Below are 18,551 nucleotides of genomic sequence, written 5' to 3' on the forward strand. Positions count from 1 at the left end.
GCCTATCAGCAACCCCAGAGTCCCAGGAAGGGTCAGAACAGGAGCCTTCCTGGTTTGGTTTCTTTTTTTGAGTCTGCTTTCAAAAAAGAGGGGAAATACTATAGTCTGAAAGTTAATGTCTTAAGACTAGAAGGAATTGCTATCATGTTTTTTAGTTATGATATTTATGTAACCTCTTTGGTTTACTAAAGGAAGATTCTGCTAAAGGAAATCTGTTTGGTTATTTAAAAACTGATTATCGTGTGGTGCACAATTATTTACTCATTCGGGAGACCTTAATTATATATAAAATTGCTTTAATTAATGCATATTTTGTCCTTCTGTAAAAAGCAGTCTCATGAATGTCATATGCTCAAAATGGTGAATCCCCAGAAATGCTTGTGTCCCTTAATGATGTAATTTTTTCATTGAGCAAGCTTGCGATGGCAAACCTGATTCGTGGAAATGAACTGGAGTTGGCAATCAGTGTGGGTACTGTCTTAGGAGAAAGTGCAGCACAAGCAACACATTATGCCCTAGAATTACTGGCAAGAAAATGTATGACAGTTACAACATGGTAAGAATTTCTTAATCCAAAGATTATTCCCCACCCTCCACCCCCACCCCTGACGAAACGATAAAGTCGTTTCGTTCTGAAACCTGTATAGACAGCAAACCACCATGGGTAGGTAGAATAAGAATTGCTGTATTAGACCTTTGAAGTACAGGGCATGCAAATGTTCTGCTTTAATCTCAAAATACGTTGTATATGCGTGGTAAATGAGAGAAGAGTTATGGTCAAACAGAGCATGAAACCTGCTGAAAAAACCCTAGGTACTTGGGCAATAGGTAGCATAGCAAGTCCTAGTCTGTGCTGAGTGAAAGTGACTGCTCCAGACAAAGCAAGGCTAGAATTTAATTATAAAGTCAAAAGGAACAGAAACTTCAGTAGGATGTGTGAAGTGATTTTTAAGTACTTGCTTGAAAAATATAAAAAATTAAGAGGCAGAGGAGTTATACTGGTGTTAGGAATACAAGACAGTTGACAAGATTTAAGGATGAAACAGGATTACTATTTAATTCTGCAGGAGTAATTTCTCTGTTGCATATGGGGAAACTTTACCTCTGGTAAATTTTCTTTTCCTTCTTGTGGTTTTACTTTGAAGGATACAGTTTTGGTCTGGTTTTTGTCTACAAATGAAAAGCAGAAAATCTTCCCAAGGTATACTTGGCAGCTGTACAGGTGTTTCAGAATTAACATTTGAAAGAAAACGTGTGCTTAAACAGATATTGCAATTGAGCATCAATTTTTCTGCTACGATTGGTATTTGTTTAAGTATCTAGAGGTAGCCTGGGAGAAACAGTGCAACTCCTTTCTACAGAGCATTTCACTTGCCTTATGCAATTTTATTGTAGAAAAAGATAAACCAGGAAACGGATGACTTGCTGCTTGGCTTTTGCAAGGATTTAGCGTGTCTGCATTGCGCCAGTTCTAACGGGGTTGTTTTGGCAACTCCATCTGCAGCTTTTAAAGCCTTTGAAGATCCTTCTCTGATCTCCCTGCCTTTATTGTGAAGAATGATTTTTATGTAGCCTCTGATAGGAGCACTGGCATAATAGTATGGCATTTGTGTGTATGTACATAAAACTTCTGTAAAGTTATGGCATGTGTACACTACATGGTATACATGATAAAGTTTTAAATTGATGTACTGCATATTGCCCAAGTATACATCTGGATTTGTCACAGGGTTTCATGTACTATACTGAACACCTATTGCAGCTACACCCTGCAATCCTGGGTTCTAATTTGCAGCCATTACAGCATGTTTTTCTGTTCTGTAGGAGATCAGATACTCCTGAATCTATTTGTGTTTTGTAATAAAGAGATACTGGCACATCATAATACCCCTCAGTCTGCTGCATGTATAAGATCATGTGTGGGGAAGTTGGAGTTCCAGGGCCTCTGATATTTGAAAAGCTCCTTTTTTGTTCTTACTGGTTGTTAGGCTTAGGGATATCCATCTATTGGGAACATTTCATTGCAGGGACACACCTAATTTAGGTGTAGACAGCTCAAGGAATACCAAAAGGACCTTGATGGGTTACTAATGAAATCAGTAATTGGTGGAAATTTGTTTTTTTGGGTTTTTTCGGTTTTGTTTTGGTTTTGAGATTTTTTTGTAGAAGTACCCTAAAATAAGAAATCAGAATAAGTCATACTAAACATTTGTGCCCTTCCCCATCTTTCTGAATTTACAGCCTTGGAAAAATGTGTGAGTGTTTAAGAACACAGTTTTCATTTTGTGTTTAGTACCTAAATATTACTAAAAGCAACCTTCTGCTATTCAGAAGGCTAGTGGTATTTTACTCGAGACTTAGCCACCTGATTTTGTTCTTTATATACTGACAGTTGATTATTAAAAAAACCAAACATTCCAGGTAATGCAGTTTGTTGGCTTCTTTGTTTTTTAAATAAACACTTTATTTCAATTTTTTGGCCGAGCAATTTCTAATCACTTAAAAAAAGATGTTTAAATTGCCTATGAAGATGAGTACATATGAGTAACTGATCCTGAAAATAGTTTAAGAACTTGTGAAATATCCTATATTCTGAAAGAGCCTGTCTGTAACTTGGAAAAGCAGCTATTGCATAGTAATAGGATAACAGATTTTTCCAAAGACCTTTTGGCATTAGCTTCTTTAGATTGTCAAAAGGCATTGGCAAGCTATTTTTCCATTGCTAAAGTCTGTTTAACCTGACCCTTAGATCTGCTGTTGTAGTTCAGTTATTTTCTATTAGATTTTTTTCCTTCATAAAGTAAGAATACAAAACAAAATTTTGTTCATTACTGTTTCAATGTCTTCCTTTTAGCTTTCCATCACTTGGATACAGGTATTTTGCTTCTTTATATGTAGAGAGAGATTTGAAATGCGTGTGACTGTACTAATGCTTACAATAAGCTTGAACTAAGTGTTCTAATTTTTAAATTGTGATCATTACTTTAAAGTAAAGTAAAGCTGTAAATATTGGACAGTAGCTTACTTGAATATTTTTAAGCCAAGGACCACATTCTGAAAATCCAAGGGAACTCGGTCAGAGTTTTTGCCTTACATAGGCGCAAGTCAGTCTTGTGGGTCACAGGAGAAATGATGCCAGCATGATTAGAAGAGTTATAGAACAACCAGAATAATTGGTTATTAAATGCTCAATAGAATAATTGTTTTAAAATAATTTCTTAATATTTCCATGTTTTCCCTAGTGCTGCTTGTTATGTTAAGGAGGGGGTAACAAATGGTAAAAATTTAGGAATATTTGAGAAATGTCAGTTAAAGCAGTTTTTCTTTCAGAAGGATGAAAATAGGTGTCACCTTTTTTTCTTGTTTAATCTCTTTTGTAATGTCACAAAGCACTAGCCTTTCTGGATGACTGACAGATGCTTTTTACTGATGACATGGAGCTCTATCCTGGAAGTTTGAGGATGATTTCATGACACAGAGCCACATGAACATCCTTCCTTCTTTCATACGGGATGGGCCCTACTCTACCTTCCCATCCCTGCTCACATATACACCCATCTCACTTTGAGGTGGTTCTGATGCTTTAGGATCGCACAGCTGTTTAGTTCAGCCAACTAAAGCAACAGAAAATTAACACATGTATTCCAAATAAATACATTAAGCCTCATTTAGTGCACCAGTCTCCAAGACTGAGGTTGCTTCTGCTCTTCTCTGGAAATAGTTGTTGGGTTGCTGGGTTTTTTTGTAAACTCTTCTTTGTAAAAGGAATGTAAAAGAGAAAACAGTCTCCTCCTATTAAAAACCATCAAGAATAACTACATGTCATTTTTTGTTTGTGCAGAGATTTAGCAGCTGATCTTCTTATGATGATTCCTGATAATAAACTGCAGTTAGTAAAACTATGTGCTTTTTATCCGGGATGCGCAGCAGAAATAAGTGACTTGCATGAAAAGGTATGACAAAAAAGAATTTACCTGAATGCTAACAAGGGGTTATGTATTGATTTGTATACTTATTTCAGAAAACTGAAGGCCAAATACATTTGTAGGATAAATTTGTCACTAATGGTCTTATACGTTACATATCCTTTTTTGCTCTTTTAGTCCTCGTTGACTTCATTTTTGGTATTGCACAAGAACTTTAGTTCTTTAAGTCTACTCTGTGTGTAGTCTTTCAATGACGTGGGTTATTTCCTGAAATAGCTTATGATCTTCAGAATTACCTGTCAGTATGATTTATAACCTCCTCATCACTGAAGTGCAGCCTAATCATGTCTTGGCACCTCAGCTTTCTGTACTATCCTGAACTGGGTTTACATTTTATGCCTATTATTTCCTTTAAATCACCACTTTCCTCTTCAGCTGGGTCTGCTCCACTAACTTCCTTAAGGTTCAACCCAGACTGCATATCTATTAAACAGTAGTTAAAGGTTCACAAAAACATTAGCAATGGAAACTGATACTGCTTAAATTAAAGTTGCAGAACCTTCTCCTTCTATGTTGTTCTCTGATCTAGATGACTTTCTTAATGCACGTTATATGCAGGTATGTGCTTCAAATCATGACTATTCTTTCAGAGAACGTTTGATCTTATTGTTATGTGCAAACTTCAGTGTATCTCTGCATCTTAGAGAATTGCTTGAATGTTACAGTAATTCTTTGGCAAAATCTTTGTTTTCCAGTGTAATCTTCCTGATGTAGAAGAATGTATGCGGTTGGCAGAGACATTTCAGGCAGATGGGGATATATTTGAAACTATAAAGTACTATTTGTTAAGCACAGAACCTGAAAAGGCTCTCCCTGTTGGCATTCAGTACGTGAAAGGTAGATACTTGGATGAAGAAACCTTTTAAAGCCTAAGTCATTTGTACAGCTTGCTTCTTGAGGTATTTTTGTTTGTTTTTCAACAGAACAACTTTGTGGCTCAGATTGGACTTTAGATTCAGTTTGTCCATATCTTGATCTTCTAAGTTACATACGCACTGAACGATTAGTGTTGCATAAATGCAGTGAGTAAGTATATTTTCCTTACTTATAAAAGTGGAATTTTCATTAAAGGAAACTTCTGGAATTAAAAAAAAAATATATATATATATATGTACACTGTTAGTATCATTTTTTATTTATCAGAAGAGGGGTACAGAAGAACTTCAGCAAGCAGGCTAGTTCCCAATCTGGAGAACAGAATGTGGAATTCTCCTCGATGTTTATGGTTTGGCAAGAAGAAAAAAGATACTTTACTGCTTCATTCTCTGTGGGGCATTTACAATGAGTGAAGAATCTCACTTTGATAAGCTCTTGGTTTCAGTTTCCTGAAGGAGAAGAGCAGTGGTGCCAGACACAATATGGGTTATTATGTTAAAGTGTTTAAGGAAATTTGAGCTGTCATTCTCAGAATTAACTCTTAAAATAGCTGGATAGCTGTGGTTCACCTTTATGACAGGTGGTTGAAGCTATGACTGCACAGGTGTATGTGTGAAGACCTAGAAGGAGCAAAAAGCGTAACTCTTACCTGCAGCCTGTGGGAGAACTTGGCAAAACCCAAGTTCACACTAATATGAGGGGCAATTTTATTTACATTTAGAGCTTTATCACATTCAAAGGTCATAGCGACATTGGTTTTGTAACTTTACATGATTATGCTTAATAACTATCTGTTGTATGTGTTATTTAAAATTTACTAATTGAGATCAGTATAAAGCGGATGGAGTTTCTTGTAACAATTACAACACACAGAAAGTAAGCATAAAGAGAAATCATATATTCTCCACAAAAGATGGGTGGATAAATTAGGTTTTAAAATTATAATTGGAATATGAGTTTGTTTAATGTTTTTGCAAAGGCTTGGTTTTGTTCATGATTAATACTTGTCAACTTACAGATTTCGGAATGAGTTGCTGATTTTATGTGGTTACATTGGTGCTTTACTTGCTATCAGAAGACAGTACAATAGCATTGTACCTGCACTTTATGAGTATACAAGGTAATATTATGTTTTCTGTATGCCGTGCATTGTCCCTACTTCCTGCTTCACACACACCCCCTCAAAAAAAAAAAAAAAAAAAAGGTAAAAAAAAGTATCTGAGTTCCCAGTTCTGTTATAAAGTTGAAGGGTTTTACCCATACCTGCATATAAAACTTTCTCTACTCTTTCTCTACTTTCTTTATGCGTTATACACGTAGAAGTTTCTGAGTTAATGCAGCAAATTATGAATCCCAGATTTCAGGCAAATTCTTAATTCTGTAAGACAAACTTGTAGAAGTAGATGAGTATTCAGCATTACCTCCATGCATGATTATATGTTCACTGTAACAGTTCTAATCTTGTGTTGATGTGTAGACCATCTGCCAAGAATTGCTCCATAGCAAAAAGGACTTGCATTTAGAGTTCATGACTGGGCACTAGCTTGATTCCCACTAAGAAACTTGGCTTGACCTTTTGTTACTCAATGAGTTAATGTTCCTTTCTGTTACTGAGTGAACTAATGTTCCCAGGCGTTAATACACTTGACCTGGCCCACTTGATACAACCTGGTCTGGTCCTGCCTGCTTGGCCCACCTCAACCCCAACCAGTCACCTGACTTACCTGACCCAGCTAGGCCCACCTGACTAGACTTGACTAACTTGAAACAGCTCAGCCCAAACCAATTGACTTGATTTGACCTCAATGACTTCACATGTCCTACCTTGGCTCACTTGACGTGACTGGACTTGCCTTGACTTTACCCAACCCACTAAGTGACCTGACTTGGTCCACTTGACTTGACTAGACTCGGCTTCACTTGACCAAGCCCACTTGACTTGACCAGGCTTGGCTTCACCCACTTGGACTTGAACCAACCAACTTAGACTTGATCAGTAGACTTGATGAAGATCAGTAATCTTTATGTTATCTGGTAAATAAAACAGGCTTGCATGCAATACTTTAGTATTCCTTCCTCAGAGTACAACCACAATTGTTTAGGCTTCCTGTCTGGTTTGGTTACGGTACTACCATCCAGCTGACTCATGTCCATTTCTCTCTTACAATTTGGGACTGTCAGATCCTTTTGGGTTTGTCACCTGACTTGCTGGGTGTCACACCAGGTTGTCACTGATTTCATAGTGAAAGCTGTGTTAGTATTTTTCTAGCTGTTACTTCTCCCCTAGCTGCTCTAACTGACCACTGTAGCTTTGCTATATCAGCTCATTTATCTCTGCATCAAAAATAAATGTTACATGTATGTTGTCCAGTCCTTTCCCACCTTATTTGAATTCTGAGCTTTCCTGCACCTCCTGACACTTTATCAGAATTGCCTGCCAAAGATAATTAAACAACATAAATTTAACACATCTTAGAATTGTGCATTTGCCCCTTTTCTTTGAGTCCTCTTCAGCAGATGTCTCAACAGCACTCCTTTCCTCTTAGTCATCCTCATCTCTGAAACATGGTGAGAGGTAGGGAAAAGGGAAAAGAACTGTTTGGTGGTTTTGGTTTTTTGTTTGTTTGTGGTTTTTTTTCCGGAGCAGTCAGACTTAATGTATGGAAAACAAGAAGATGAAATATAACCTTTTCCAGAAGGGCTATTCTGATATGGAAATTAATAGACTAGTAACAAGCTATATTTGAGACTCAGTTTGTGATACTTTGGCTTGTCAAGCTTCATGTTTTCCTGGGGTTTAAAGAACCACAGAACGATACTGCTTTAATTTTCTTTTTCTCAGATTGCCCCCAATATTTTCAGGATTCGTAGATTATTAGATTTCATCCCATTTAAACTGGACACTTACATGCTTAAATTGGACATTTTTAAGGCATCCCAACACAAATGGAAGTTTGCTGAATTAGGTCAGGTAATAACTGACCCTTGTATTATATTTTGATAAATAAAAAATGCATCCATGGCAAAATTTTTGAAACTCTTTTCCACAAGTAATCAGGTGAAACAAGGCTGTCCCAGAGCATGTGTTGAACCATGTTACTCTAACTGTGTTTTTATCATATCTACTGTATATAGGCAAAATGGGTCCTTATTTTTAGTAAAGTTGTCATTATTAAGAAATAAGAATGCATATATTCCTAAAATATAGAATGGCCTCAAAGAAAAAAAAAAATAGAGCTAGTTGAAGACAGTTTTAATAAGGTGGTGTAAATAGGGATAACTAAACCCAAACTTAAATAAAAATGTATACTTTTATGTGTAGTAATTTAATATTTCTAAGGTTTAATATAGTGATTATTGTGAAGGATCAATATATTTCCATAAAGTTATTTCCATATCCAATTAAAAAATTAGTTTTGTATTACTACTGTCTGTCTTGTTTTACTTCTAAGAAAATAATCACTATTAGAAATGATTTGGACTTCAATTACTTGCATTCCTTTTCAGTCAGCTTTTAAAAAGACGGGAAGTATCTGTACCTTTGAAAATTGAACAGCTTTCTGAGGAACTAGATGCATGGAGAGCTTGTACTCAATTAAACAAGTAGGTGGAAAAATATAAAATTACCATCAATGAGACTATTGGTATTTCACTGTTTAGTTGCAAGTACAGTATTTCCTTTGTAAAATCTGAATAGGAATGTAAAAAAATGAGTACTTTGTGTCTTCATTTTTAACACAAATGAAGAGATATCGTTGAGAAACAGGTGTCTTTTGCTCACAGGCCTACCGGTGAATTGCAGTGCACCCCGCCGTCTGAATGGCAGAGGACGGTGTATTCAGTGCTGGTGTCACGAATACAGGAGGAGCCTCTGAAAGGAATGGTTGGGCCCGACTACGTCACGGGATCAAATCTGCCTAGTCATTCAGATGTTCACGTTTCTTGTTTGACAGGGCTGAGGATACAGGTACGGTTTCAGAGCGCTGACGTGTTCTTTCTCAGTGATGGTATTGACCAGTGGTGAGGTTGGCGTATCACTGGGGAGGAAAAATGTTTTCCCTGTTCTCATAGTAGCAGAAGTGAAAGAGGCCAAGCGCTGACATCTGTTATACAAGAAAGGCCATATGAAGAATTGTCCAATCAAATAATTGCCCAGCTTCCCAATCCGAAACTTTTTAATTTCCATGGGAAAGACAGATTTCCTTTGCCAAATATTCTGTCTAAAGTGCATGTAGCTTCTTATCTACTACCTCACCACAGCTTGAATAAAAACCAGGAAATTAGTTATCTTCAACCACATAGTAACATTATTCTGTTAGTATTCATCATTAGGGAAATGTATACTATAAAACTTGTAAATCATGATTAATCAAAGTCAGATATTAGAAGATCAAATATAGTGATTCCTTACTATATGCGATCATTACTTGCATAGAATTTATGATCAAAACATACTAGTCCTAATATATGCCATATATAAGTATATACCGTACTTCTTGGTATATGTTGTTATTTCCATAAAGGGAAGAGTCACAGAGCCTGGAAACACTACTCTCGGGCTCCTGTCTCCAGGCAGTGCCTCAGTGTGAATTTGCTCCCTTGTAGGAGGCTGACTCTGTTTCTTCTGTCCAGTGCAACATCCCAGCCCGAAAAGTAACGGGCTTGTTCAGGGATTAACAGGGAGAGTTTTGTGTCGGAAACTGGAGATTGGAAAATGCTAGTGGGACTTCAGAGATGAACAAAATTCACAACTGCACACCATCAAGTCTAAAAAAACTTGCTGCCAACACTTCCATGTTAGACCAGTGGTCCCCGGCTATGGCTTTACTCTCAACATCTGCGAACAGCCACGTACAGCCACCTTTGTTACGATCCATCCAACAAGAATAGCAAACATGGTGTCACCGGCTCGTCATCTACGCTATCCGTGTCATCTACATATTTCTGGATTAGTGAACATTAGGAGTCATTGCCTTAGGCATGCAGATCAGCTCACTAATCACTTAGTATTTATTAACTAAGGTATAGTAGCTGAACTGCAGTTTACAAATTGTGTTTTGTAAGCCTTAAGTAGCAAGTCTGGAGAGCTTAACTCTTCAAGAAAGCACTCCTTATCTGAACTGCAGCTTTGAGACCACATTTTGTCAAGTGGAAGTAATTAGCAAATAGCTCCTCTTCCATCAGATAAATTAGTATTTTGTCCTTTTTACAGTGAACATGTGAAATTATTCTGCAGACTGCATGCAGACTCCATGTTTTCAAACAATTCATTGGAGGCATTATATTGGGGGGTTTTGCATATGGGGAAGCACACAAATCAGCACAGGTAACGTCAGACACAATGAAATATGTATGGTATTCTGAAGGAAAAACCCCTTGTTACCTCAGTTTCTAATTCAGGTTAAATTTAATTCTAGACTAATTGACAAACATACACAAAACACCACCATTACTAAAAATGAAACTAAAAATTTAAGGGTTACTAAATGTTGGGTCTCCAGATCTTGGAACATGGCAAGGTCAACTAATTTATAATGTATAACTGTTATCAAAGCTTGAAGTCGGTGGGGTACAAGTCTTGCACAAACACAGATGATAGTTGTCAGGTTTTCACGTTCTTCTCAGAACAAAATGTGTGTCCCGTTGCAGTAGCTTTACACGTTACGTGTACTTCTTTTTCTTTCCCTCCCCAAACTTTTTTGCTGTACAGGGTCCAGTGTTCTTCCTTGAAGACGGAAAATCTGCTATTTCACTGAATGATGCTTTGATGTGGGCGAAAGTGAATCCTTTTTCACCACTAGGAACAGGAATACGACTTAACCCATTTTGATGAGGTATTTTCCTCTGTACTTTGTAGTGCTTAAAATAACACTCTGGGGGTTAATACCGATTTAACCTTGATTGTCAAAGGACAGAAAGATGGCAGTTGATTCCTCCTGAAGGGCAATCACTTGGACTTCAAAAACTGTAAAATGAGAACAAGAAAAGGATTTCTATACAAATGCTTGTTGAGAATCCAAAGAAGAAGTTATTTGAGAATCCAAAGAAAAAAGTCCTAACTTCATAGACAGCCATGTCTTTTTTTTTTTTTCTCTTTAAATAAGAGTAGTGTTGTCAGACAATACAGACATACTTCAGTCAACTCTGTGTAAACAGATGCTTTGTAAAGGAAGTAAGCAACTATCTGCACGTTGTCAAGATATTGATAACAAACTGTGAAATCCATCAACATGCTTTCAAATGCATAATAATAGAATTACTTTATTGATAGCCACTGCAACCTGGTTTTAGAATGAATGAAATCCTGTGGCGGTTTCACACATTTGTGGCCCCCTTTTTAATTTTCACTAAAATTTACGTACAGGATTCTACAGCAAAAGTAAAATCTAAAAAGTGCTTAGGTTTTTTGTTTCATACATTGATTATTGTGCTTTAACAGCAGTACAAAGATGTTTACTAATGTTTTGTTTAGATAGGTTTGAATATCTAGATTATAAAACTCTATTTTCTAATAAATTAATCTTTGGCAGCTGTCCCCCTTACACTTTCATGGAAATTAAAATGTATTTATAAAACTTTTTTAAAAAAAACACAAAGGATTTGTAAGGAACAAACAGCAAATGTATTACAATTATTTAAATATGTTATGTACATTTAAAATATTTGTTTTCTTTTTATATTTTGTATTAGTTATAAATATACATATAGTATGACAGACCAGAAGTAAATACTTCTGCATATATTTTTATTCACTAAAGCTATGCTCAAATGGAAAGAAAAATATGGTAATAGAATACCAAGAGTATTTAAATTTTAAAGCTATGTATAGTATGGAATTTAATCATAAGGCAACTCTAATTAATTATTCTTATTAATAATTCTTAAATTAATCACCTGTAGAAAAGATGCCTTGGTTATAGTATTCTTTATTAGCTTAATTAATGTCATACAATCAGAAATCTACTTTATCTGTTACAGTTTTTTGCTGCTGCTTTAAAATAAATATTTAAATCCTGATAGTTACATAAAATGTAAAGAAGTTCCGATTAAAAATTGGCAGAACTATTTCTAGAGAAACTTGTACAACTGGAAATAACACAAGGTATCTTTTAGCAGACCCTATTGAATAAAATCGTCAATATATAGGTAAGCAATGCCCTCGTTTAACTAGAAATAACAATGCCACTTTGCTGGAAAGGTGGGATGGAGATTAAAATAAAAAATACTTCCCCACCCTCGGGTTTGTTTTTTTTTTTTTTTTATTAATTTTAATGCCCCTCTTTAAATTCATTCTGTCAGTGTTCTGGAGTATTATTACAGGGTTTCTAGCGTAAGAATACATTGTATGTACAAAAACATTTTTGTACATACTTGGATGCTGGAACAGAATGTTTTCCTTTTTGCAGGTGTTGTTTAGAAAATGTTTTCCTTTGTTTAACCTTGTGGAGCTTGGGGAATGAGAGTTGGATTTTAGAAATAAAAATTCATAGTTTTTAAAAGAATCTTCCAGCAGTCAGTATCTGATGTGTTGCTTCTGTCAAATAAAAGGCTAGCTATCTTCTAGCACATAAATTGAAAAACCTTGCGTGTAGAAGTTGTTAATACAGAGCTGGAGAGCAAAGGTAAGAGCTGAACATGCAGTCCTACAACTGAGGATTGGGATCTGAAGGATTGACTCAACTGCCACTCTACTATATTTCAAATCTTTTGCTGTGACCTAAGGATTTTTACTGATACTTCATAGTTTAAATATCTTCCGATATGTAGTCTAACTGCATCGATTGTGCTTAAATTGTGCCTTAACATGGGATCTTAGACAAATCTCCTCCCTCCTTAAATTGGACAGTGAGGGTTAAGAACTCTTTCGTTGCTAAAATATGAAAATCAAGTCAAAAAGGGCACTTCTATATCTAGAATCCATCAGGTAACAGTAATTGTGAATAAAATGAGGTTGCATTTTCTTAAAGGTGGTTGTACCCTATGTGGTGAGCGCAGGGAACATGCAGAAAAGGTTGTAATTGTGTCTGCTGCTACAACTGTGGTTGCAACTGTCAAACTATAGATTCATCACTTTCAAAAATAATTTGAGATTGTTTGCTAATGTGTGACTTCATTGTCTGGCACAGCTAGTCAAATGCAAATATTTCCCCGTAATATTAAAGAATCCTTCCTCTTCAAATGATTGTTTGACTCTTCTGTAAAAGTCATATTTCTATCTGAGTGAAGAAATCTATCAAGCTATACAGCTAGTGCTTTTCAATTACTATTACATCTCAGTTAAGTTTAACATCACTTTATCCCTACAAAATTAAATTAATTGTTCTATTGAAAGAATCTGACCAATATTACTGACACGTTTATAAGCTTTACAGACTGCAGTCACATGTGTGACTTTCCCAGGTGGGTTCCAAAACAATACCAAAAAAATCAGTCATGCTATAAACTCTTCTTATTGCAAAGACTGCCTTTAAAATGAGATATGACACTTGAAATCCATGTTGTTGAATTTCTTCATTGGGTAAAATAATTTAAATAAAAAATTACAAAAATTTAAGATTACACTAACGCAAGAAACTCCATTCATTACATAGAAAACTAAACTACTGAGTCTAGATACCTTTTTCACAATAGGCATTAGTGGATTTTAAATTTTTTTTTAATCTTTCATATTTATGTAGGAAGCAAATGAAATCTAGGATCACCTTTCCTGTAGATAAAAATCACTAAAACCAGAGGATGGGAAATAGATTTAAAAAACCAGTTGTGAAGACCAGCATCCATTTGCACAGTAGGTCAAGATATGAAGTACGCTTTCAGAATCAGTGAAAATTTCACATGCAACAATTATACATTGTGGCTTCTAATGTGTATCAGTAACATCTATGTCAGAAAAATCCACTGATAAAACACTAAATCAGCTCTAGGAAAAAACTGAGCTGAAAAGGAAACAAGGCTATGTTACAAAAACAAGTAAATTGCAGTATTGCAGAAGTTAAGAAATAACCATATTCTAAAATATAGATTTTATTATTATTTCAAAGAGGTTTTCAATTTATTTGCTTAAAAGTAAATTGTTCCCTAACAGACAGTAAATTTGAAATTCTTTTTGTTGGTCATGCAGTCAACACTACTGCAATCAGAATGGGGTTTGTGTTTCAAAGTCCCACTCTCTGGGTAATCCTTCCAGGGGCCTCCTGGGAGGTACCAACTATCCATGCATCCATCCCAGCGGGATTTGTCAGCTTGTTTCACCTGGCCTCTTTAAAATGAACACCTGTTTTGCCACTTGTTTCTGAGATCTCTAGATGCATGTGGTGGGAGAAATACTGGAAGATTATGTTAAAAGAAACAGCAGCTTTTGAAGATTCGAGGTATTCAAACTCCATAATTTAAAAGTGACAATGCTATTTTAATCACCTTTTAGTTTAAATTTAATGTACAAGTTTATCATTCAACAGTGAAAGAAGGCTTCATCTTTCCTTATGAAAGCAGCATTTTTAGCCCTACACATACATAATGCCAAAGCATTACTGTCTTCTGAGGGTACGAGTATTTGAACCAACGTAGACTGGTGGTGGTGGGAAAAGGGAAAAATATGTACAAAGAACCTGAAAATTGATCTGACCGATCAGTTTGGGAGTATTGCTAGCAACGTCCAAACCAGCCAAACACACTGGCAGCTATTCAGCAGCACGCCTGTGAACAGGACTCGGACTTGCTCTAGAGCTGACTATGAATATCCCACTTCTTTGGCACCGTATCCTACAGTTCCCTACACAGTAAAGACACCTGTCAATGCTGTGCGAATTATTGATTAAATAAGGACAAGAACACCTGCCCAATCACACATTCATCAACAGGGTAAAGATCTCCGTTACATAAATGGAGGAAGGAACACCGATTTCAGTATAGTGAAGTGCGCAGAATAAATCAAAGCTCTGAGGAACACAACAGAAGCAATTTTGAATATTGGAGTAATTTCTACAGATGTCATGCCAGGAAAAAGCTCAAAGCAATTTTATATTAAAAAGAAAAAATACTGGCAACCCCCTCCAAATCTCCTGTTTTCTAAGAAATTGTATCTCATGTCTTCAAATTCTAAACTCAAAATCTCTTTGTTGCCTTTATAACCAAAGTAAACCAAAACCATGTAACATTGCAATCTGAAAAGAATAAAATGAAGACTTACATGATGTGAGAAACAAACTTACATGATCCGACAAGCAGTTTTTCCTTTGGGATACGAGCTATATTCTCAGAGGATGTGGTGAACAAAGATGGTGAACTGCATGTTGTCCCAAACTTGGGCTAATGGTAAACCACCCTGTAAAGCAAAAATCACAAGTTGTTCATTTCAGCAGTTTGTTAAGCATCTGATCAGTAAGTTTTTCAGTTTTCTAGTTTATTGGCAGTTACTACCCTTCCCCCCACCTGACTGACACCCGGGTGATCTTTGGCAGCTGTATAAAATGAATATTACACACCAAAAAAAGAAACGAACCCACTACAGAGAAGGGGAAACATTAAACAACAAAAGGTTGTACGGGAAATCTTCTTTTAAATCAAATGGTTTGCATCTGTTGAAAACAACTAAAATGAGATGCTTTCAGCATTGATGAGATCATCATAAATAAGCATGAAATTGAATGTTGAGAGATTACACAATATGTCTTGGAACCACATATGGTGATTTGAACAATTTTAACTATTTGAAGAGTAAAATCATTAAGTCATTCTAGTTAAACATCTTGCTTGGCAAAGCAGGTCCGATATTAAAGAAAATGAAATAAAAAAAAAAACACAAAACACCACCTCTGACAGACTGTGATCACACACATCCTTCTGATGATCCTGAACAAAATTTTCATTTAATGTCTGTCGATCGCTATATTCTTTTCAGAAATTTTAAAGATGCAGCTAAAAGACCAACTGACCTGAAGTTTAATGTTTAAATTCTGATTGCATATGCTTCATTTACTCCTGCAACTACCACTGACATCAAGAAGCTGGAAGTACTGCCCCCGTACATGCAACACATGGTGCATTAAAAAGCAGGAGAGATTTTTTACCTTGGCTTGGGGCACAGAATGGACTCGTATGGGAATGTGGGGTTCCATGTTGGTACCAGCATTTTGAGAAGGACACTGAGAGCTCACAGTGGTGGAGAAAAGGGCTCCGAAACAAAACAAACAGGAGAACTTGATCTTATTTGGGAAGCATCATTGATAGGGCCATGATGTCTTTTTACTGAGACAGTGTCTTCCAAAAAAAAAAAAAAAAAAAAAAAAAAGACACACTTAGGAAGTTGAATGTAAGAAAATTCAAGTGAAATGCTGTGGCCTACAAGACAGAGGATGTCAAACTAGACAGGCTAATGACCTCTTTAGACCTCAAAATACCTGAACTGGTTGCAGTAAGACCGATACATGTACAAACAGTTGCAAGACTGGATCACTACAGGAGTATGATTTTTCTGAAAAAGGTCATATAGTTTGCCTTACAGAAGAAAGCAGTAATAAACAACATTAAAATGAACAGAATTATGAATTCAGACTAATTTAAAAATGTCCTTTTAACTCTTGAAGACCATCTGATAATACCATGGATCCAATGCATTACACTCATTATCCACATAAGTTAAATTAACCTAATTAGCAGAAGGAGGAAAAAATTAGCTACTGCATCATGACTTCCCCTGTTCATCCTAAGGCTGAACCAACCCAGTCCTCTCAGCCACTCCCTGTACATCAGCCCACCACCTGCCTTGGTGGCCTTTCTTGGACTCGCACCAGTATGTTAATGGATGATTTGTACTGGGTTGCAGAATGCAGTACTCCAGGTGCAGTCTCACAGGGGGGCCATAAAGAGGATCAGAATTGCTTCCAAAAGTGCCACCGTATCACACCCTCAGTGACACAGCCCAAGGTGCTGCTGACCCCCACTGCTGCAAGGGCACCATCCACCTCGTTCTCCATCAAGCGCCCCTGCGTCCGTTTCCGCAGCACTCTGTTCTAACCAACTGGCCGCTGCCTGTAGCAGCGCAGGGGTTGGATACTCCATCCCCAGTAGTGCACTCTGGCTTTGCTGACTGTTATGTCCTGTCAGCCCATTTCTCCAGCCTGCTGAAGTCCCTCTGAACCCGGAGGGACCTTCAGCGGGTCAGTCACTCCCCTATTTGCTCTGTGTGCCCTCCATTCCATTGTTCCAGGTCATTAATAAAGACATTAAGCGATAGTGGCCCAAGAGGTGATCCCTAGGAGACACTGCTTGTAATGGCCATCAGCTGGGCATCATCTACAGCCCTGTGACCACAGCCCTTTGAATGTGACGGTCCAGCCAGTGTTCCATCTGCCTCATCATCTCGTGTCTCAGTAATTTGACTACAAGGACACTCTACCACACTCGCTGCTATCCCCTTGAACCCAAAGCCATTTACTTCTTTAAAGAATATTGGTGACAAGTTATAGTCTCTCTGCTGTAGGTGTAATGACTCAGCCAAGAAGAGCTAAGGAACTCAGCAGCTTCTTTCAGCAATAAGGAGTGGCTGAGGGGAGCATTTATCAATCACATGTTAATGGTGGAAGTGCTATTTATTAAATTTAAGTTTTACTCCAGCAGCGTAACAGTGATGTACCACCCAAGGACTATTGGACGTAGCCAGAGAGCAGTCAACAAACACCGTGACACACTGGAAAAACCTCAGAAGTCTGTATGTGTGACCAACTCATCGCTGCTCGCTGCCTTCGCATGTCACTCTGACACGTAGCACTGTAGCTGCGGTGGAATGTGACTGTCCCAAGCTCTGGTCCTGCTGCTCTGCTTTTTAAGGAGAAAAAAAACCCCAAAACACAAACCAAACCAAAAACTCCAAAAAACCTAACAACAAAACCACTTAACTCACATGGATCCTCGTCCCTCTCCTGTGCATACTGCCGATGGCATTAACCCTCTATCTCTGTTAAGACCTGGCTCCATCATCGCTCCTGTTGGCCTCACGCTGTTACTCTCGGCAGCCTTTGGAGCTGTTGCTCTGGTGCCTCCTAACAGCGTCAGTAACCAGCCTCCCCGCCCTAAAGTTCTTCAATTCTGAAGGAAAAAAGAAAAAGTGTTAAGGAATTGATTACATCATTGACAAAAAAAAAAAAAATCACTAAAGAACTACGAGTTCTCTAGCTTCTGCCGTTCCACTTTCATCTGGAAAACGGGGGAGCCCGTACGCAAACGTCCCGACCAGCCCGAGCGAGCCCCGAGGCCGCCAGCGGGGTCACGGCTTCTCCCAGCCCACACCGCCGCGACACGCACCTTCCCCCCCGCCTGGGCCACCTCCTACCGCGGCGCGACGAGCTACGGGAGACCCTTGAGCTACAGCTTAGGGTGCCCGCCGCCCGGCCCCGCCCCGCCCGGCCCCGCCGCCCGGCCCCGCCCCCCGCAGCTCCCACGCCGCTTCTGCTCCGCCGGAGACTTTGTGCAACAGGAAAAAAAAACAAGACTCGGGGCTGGACGGGCGCGAGGGAGCCACCCGCGCGGCTCCGTTAGCCGCACCGCGCGTTCCGGTTGCCCGAGAAGGCCCTTACTCGGCCCAGGGAGGGCTCGGACCCGAGGCCCCGCCCGCACACGCCCCGTCCGGCCGCCGGCCCGGTGCTGCACGCGCCTCGCCCCCGCGCAGGGGGTGACCCCGCCCCAGCGGCC

General features: G+C 38.1%; 1 protein-coding gene and 1 long non-coding RNA gene across 5 annotated transcripts in view; one reads left to right on the forward strand and one right to left on the reverse strand.

Moving 5' to 3' along the window:
* WDR17 (WD repeat domain 17) overlaps positions 1–13,041 on the forward strand; it is a 65,012-nt gene extending 51,971 nt beyond the window's left edge. The window contains exons 22-30 of the mRNA XM_040597897.1: positions 417–556; positions 2,855–2,875; positions 3,842–3,953; positions 4,682–4,823; positions 4,910–5,012; positions 5,881–5,982; positions 8,370–8,465; positions 8,646–8,829; positions 10,573–13,041. Of these exons, the coding sequence (XP_040453831.1) occupies positions 417–556; positions 2,855–2,875; positions 3,842–3,953; positions 4,682–4,823; positions 4,910–5,012; positions 5,881–5,982; positions 8,370–8,465; positions 8,646–8,829; positions 10,573–10,692 (1,020 nt within the window). The 3' untranslated portion in view covers positions 10,693–13,041. The remainder of the gene's footprint in view (positions 1–416; positions 557–2,854; positions 2,876–3,841; positions 3,954–4,681; positions 4,824–4,909; positions 5,013–5,880; positions 5,983–8,369; positions 8,466–8,645; positions 8,830–10,572) is intronic.
* Positions 10,729–18,526, reverse strand: LOC121090338. Of its 4 annotated transcripts, none has more exons than XR_005828546.1 (5): positions 18,437–18,526; positions 17,764–17,948; positions 15,932–16,121; positions 15,074–15,186; positions 10,729–10,827 (listed from the first exon to the last, which is right to left on the reverse strand). It is a non-coding gene; the product is annotated as an uncharacterized LOC121090338 (long non-coding RNA). The 4 variants fall into 4 exon arrangements; XR_005828531.1 differs by having other exon boundaries at positions 18,325–18,503; XR_005828533.1 differs by having other exon boundaries at positions 15,932–16,035; positions 18,325–18,500.
* Between the last annotated feature and the right edge of the window lie 25 nt (positions 18,527–18,551).

This window comes from Falco naumanni, chromosome 1, assembly GCF_017639655.2.
Source record: "Falco naumanni isolate bFalNau1 chromosome 1, bFalNau1.pat, whole genome shotgun sequence".
NCBI classification, from domain to species: domain Eukaryota; kingdom Metazoa; phylum Chordata; class Aves; order Falconiformes; family Falconidae; genus Falco; species Falco naumanni.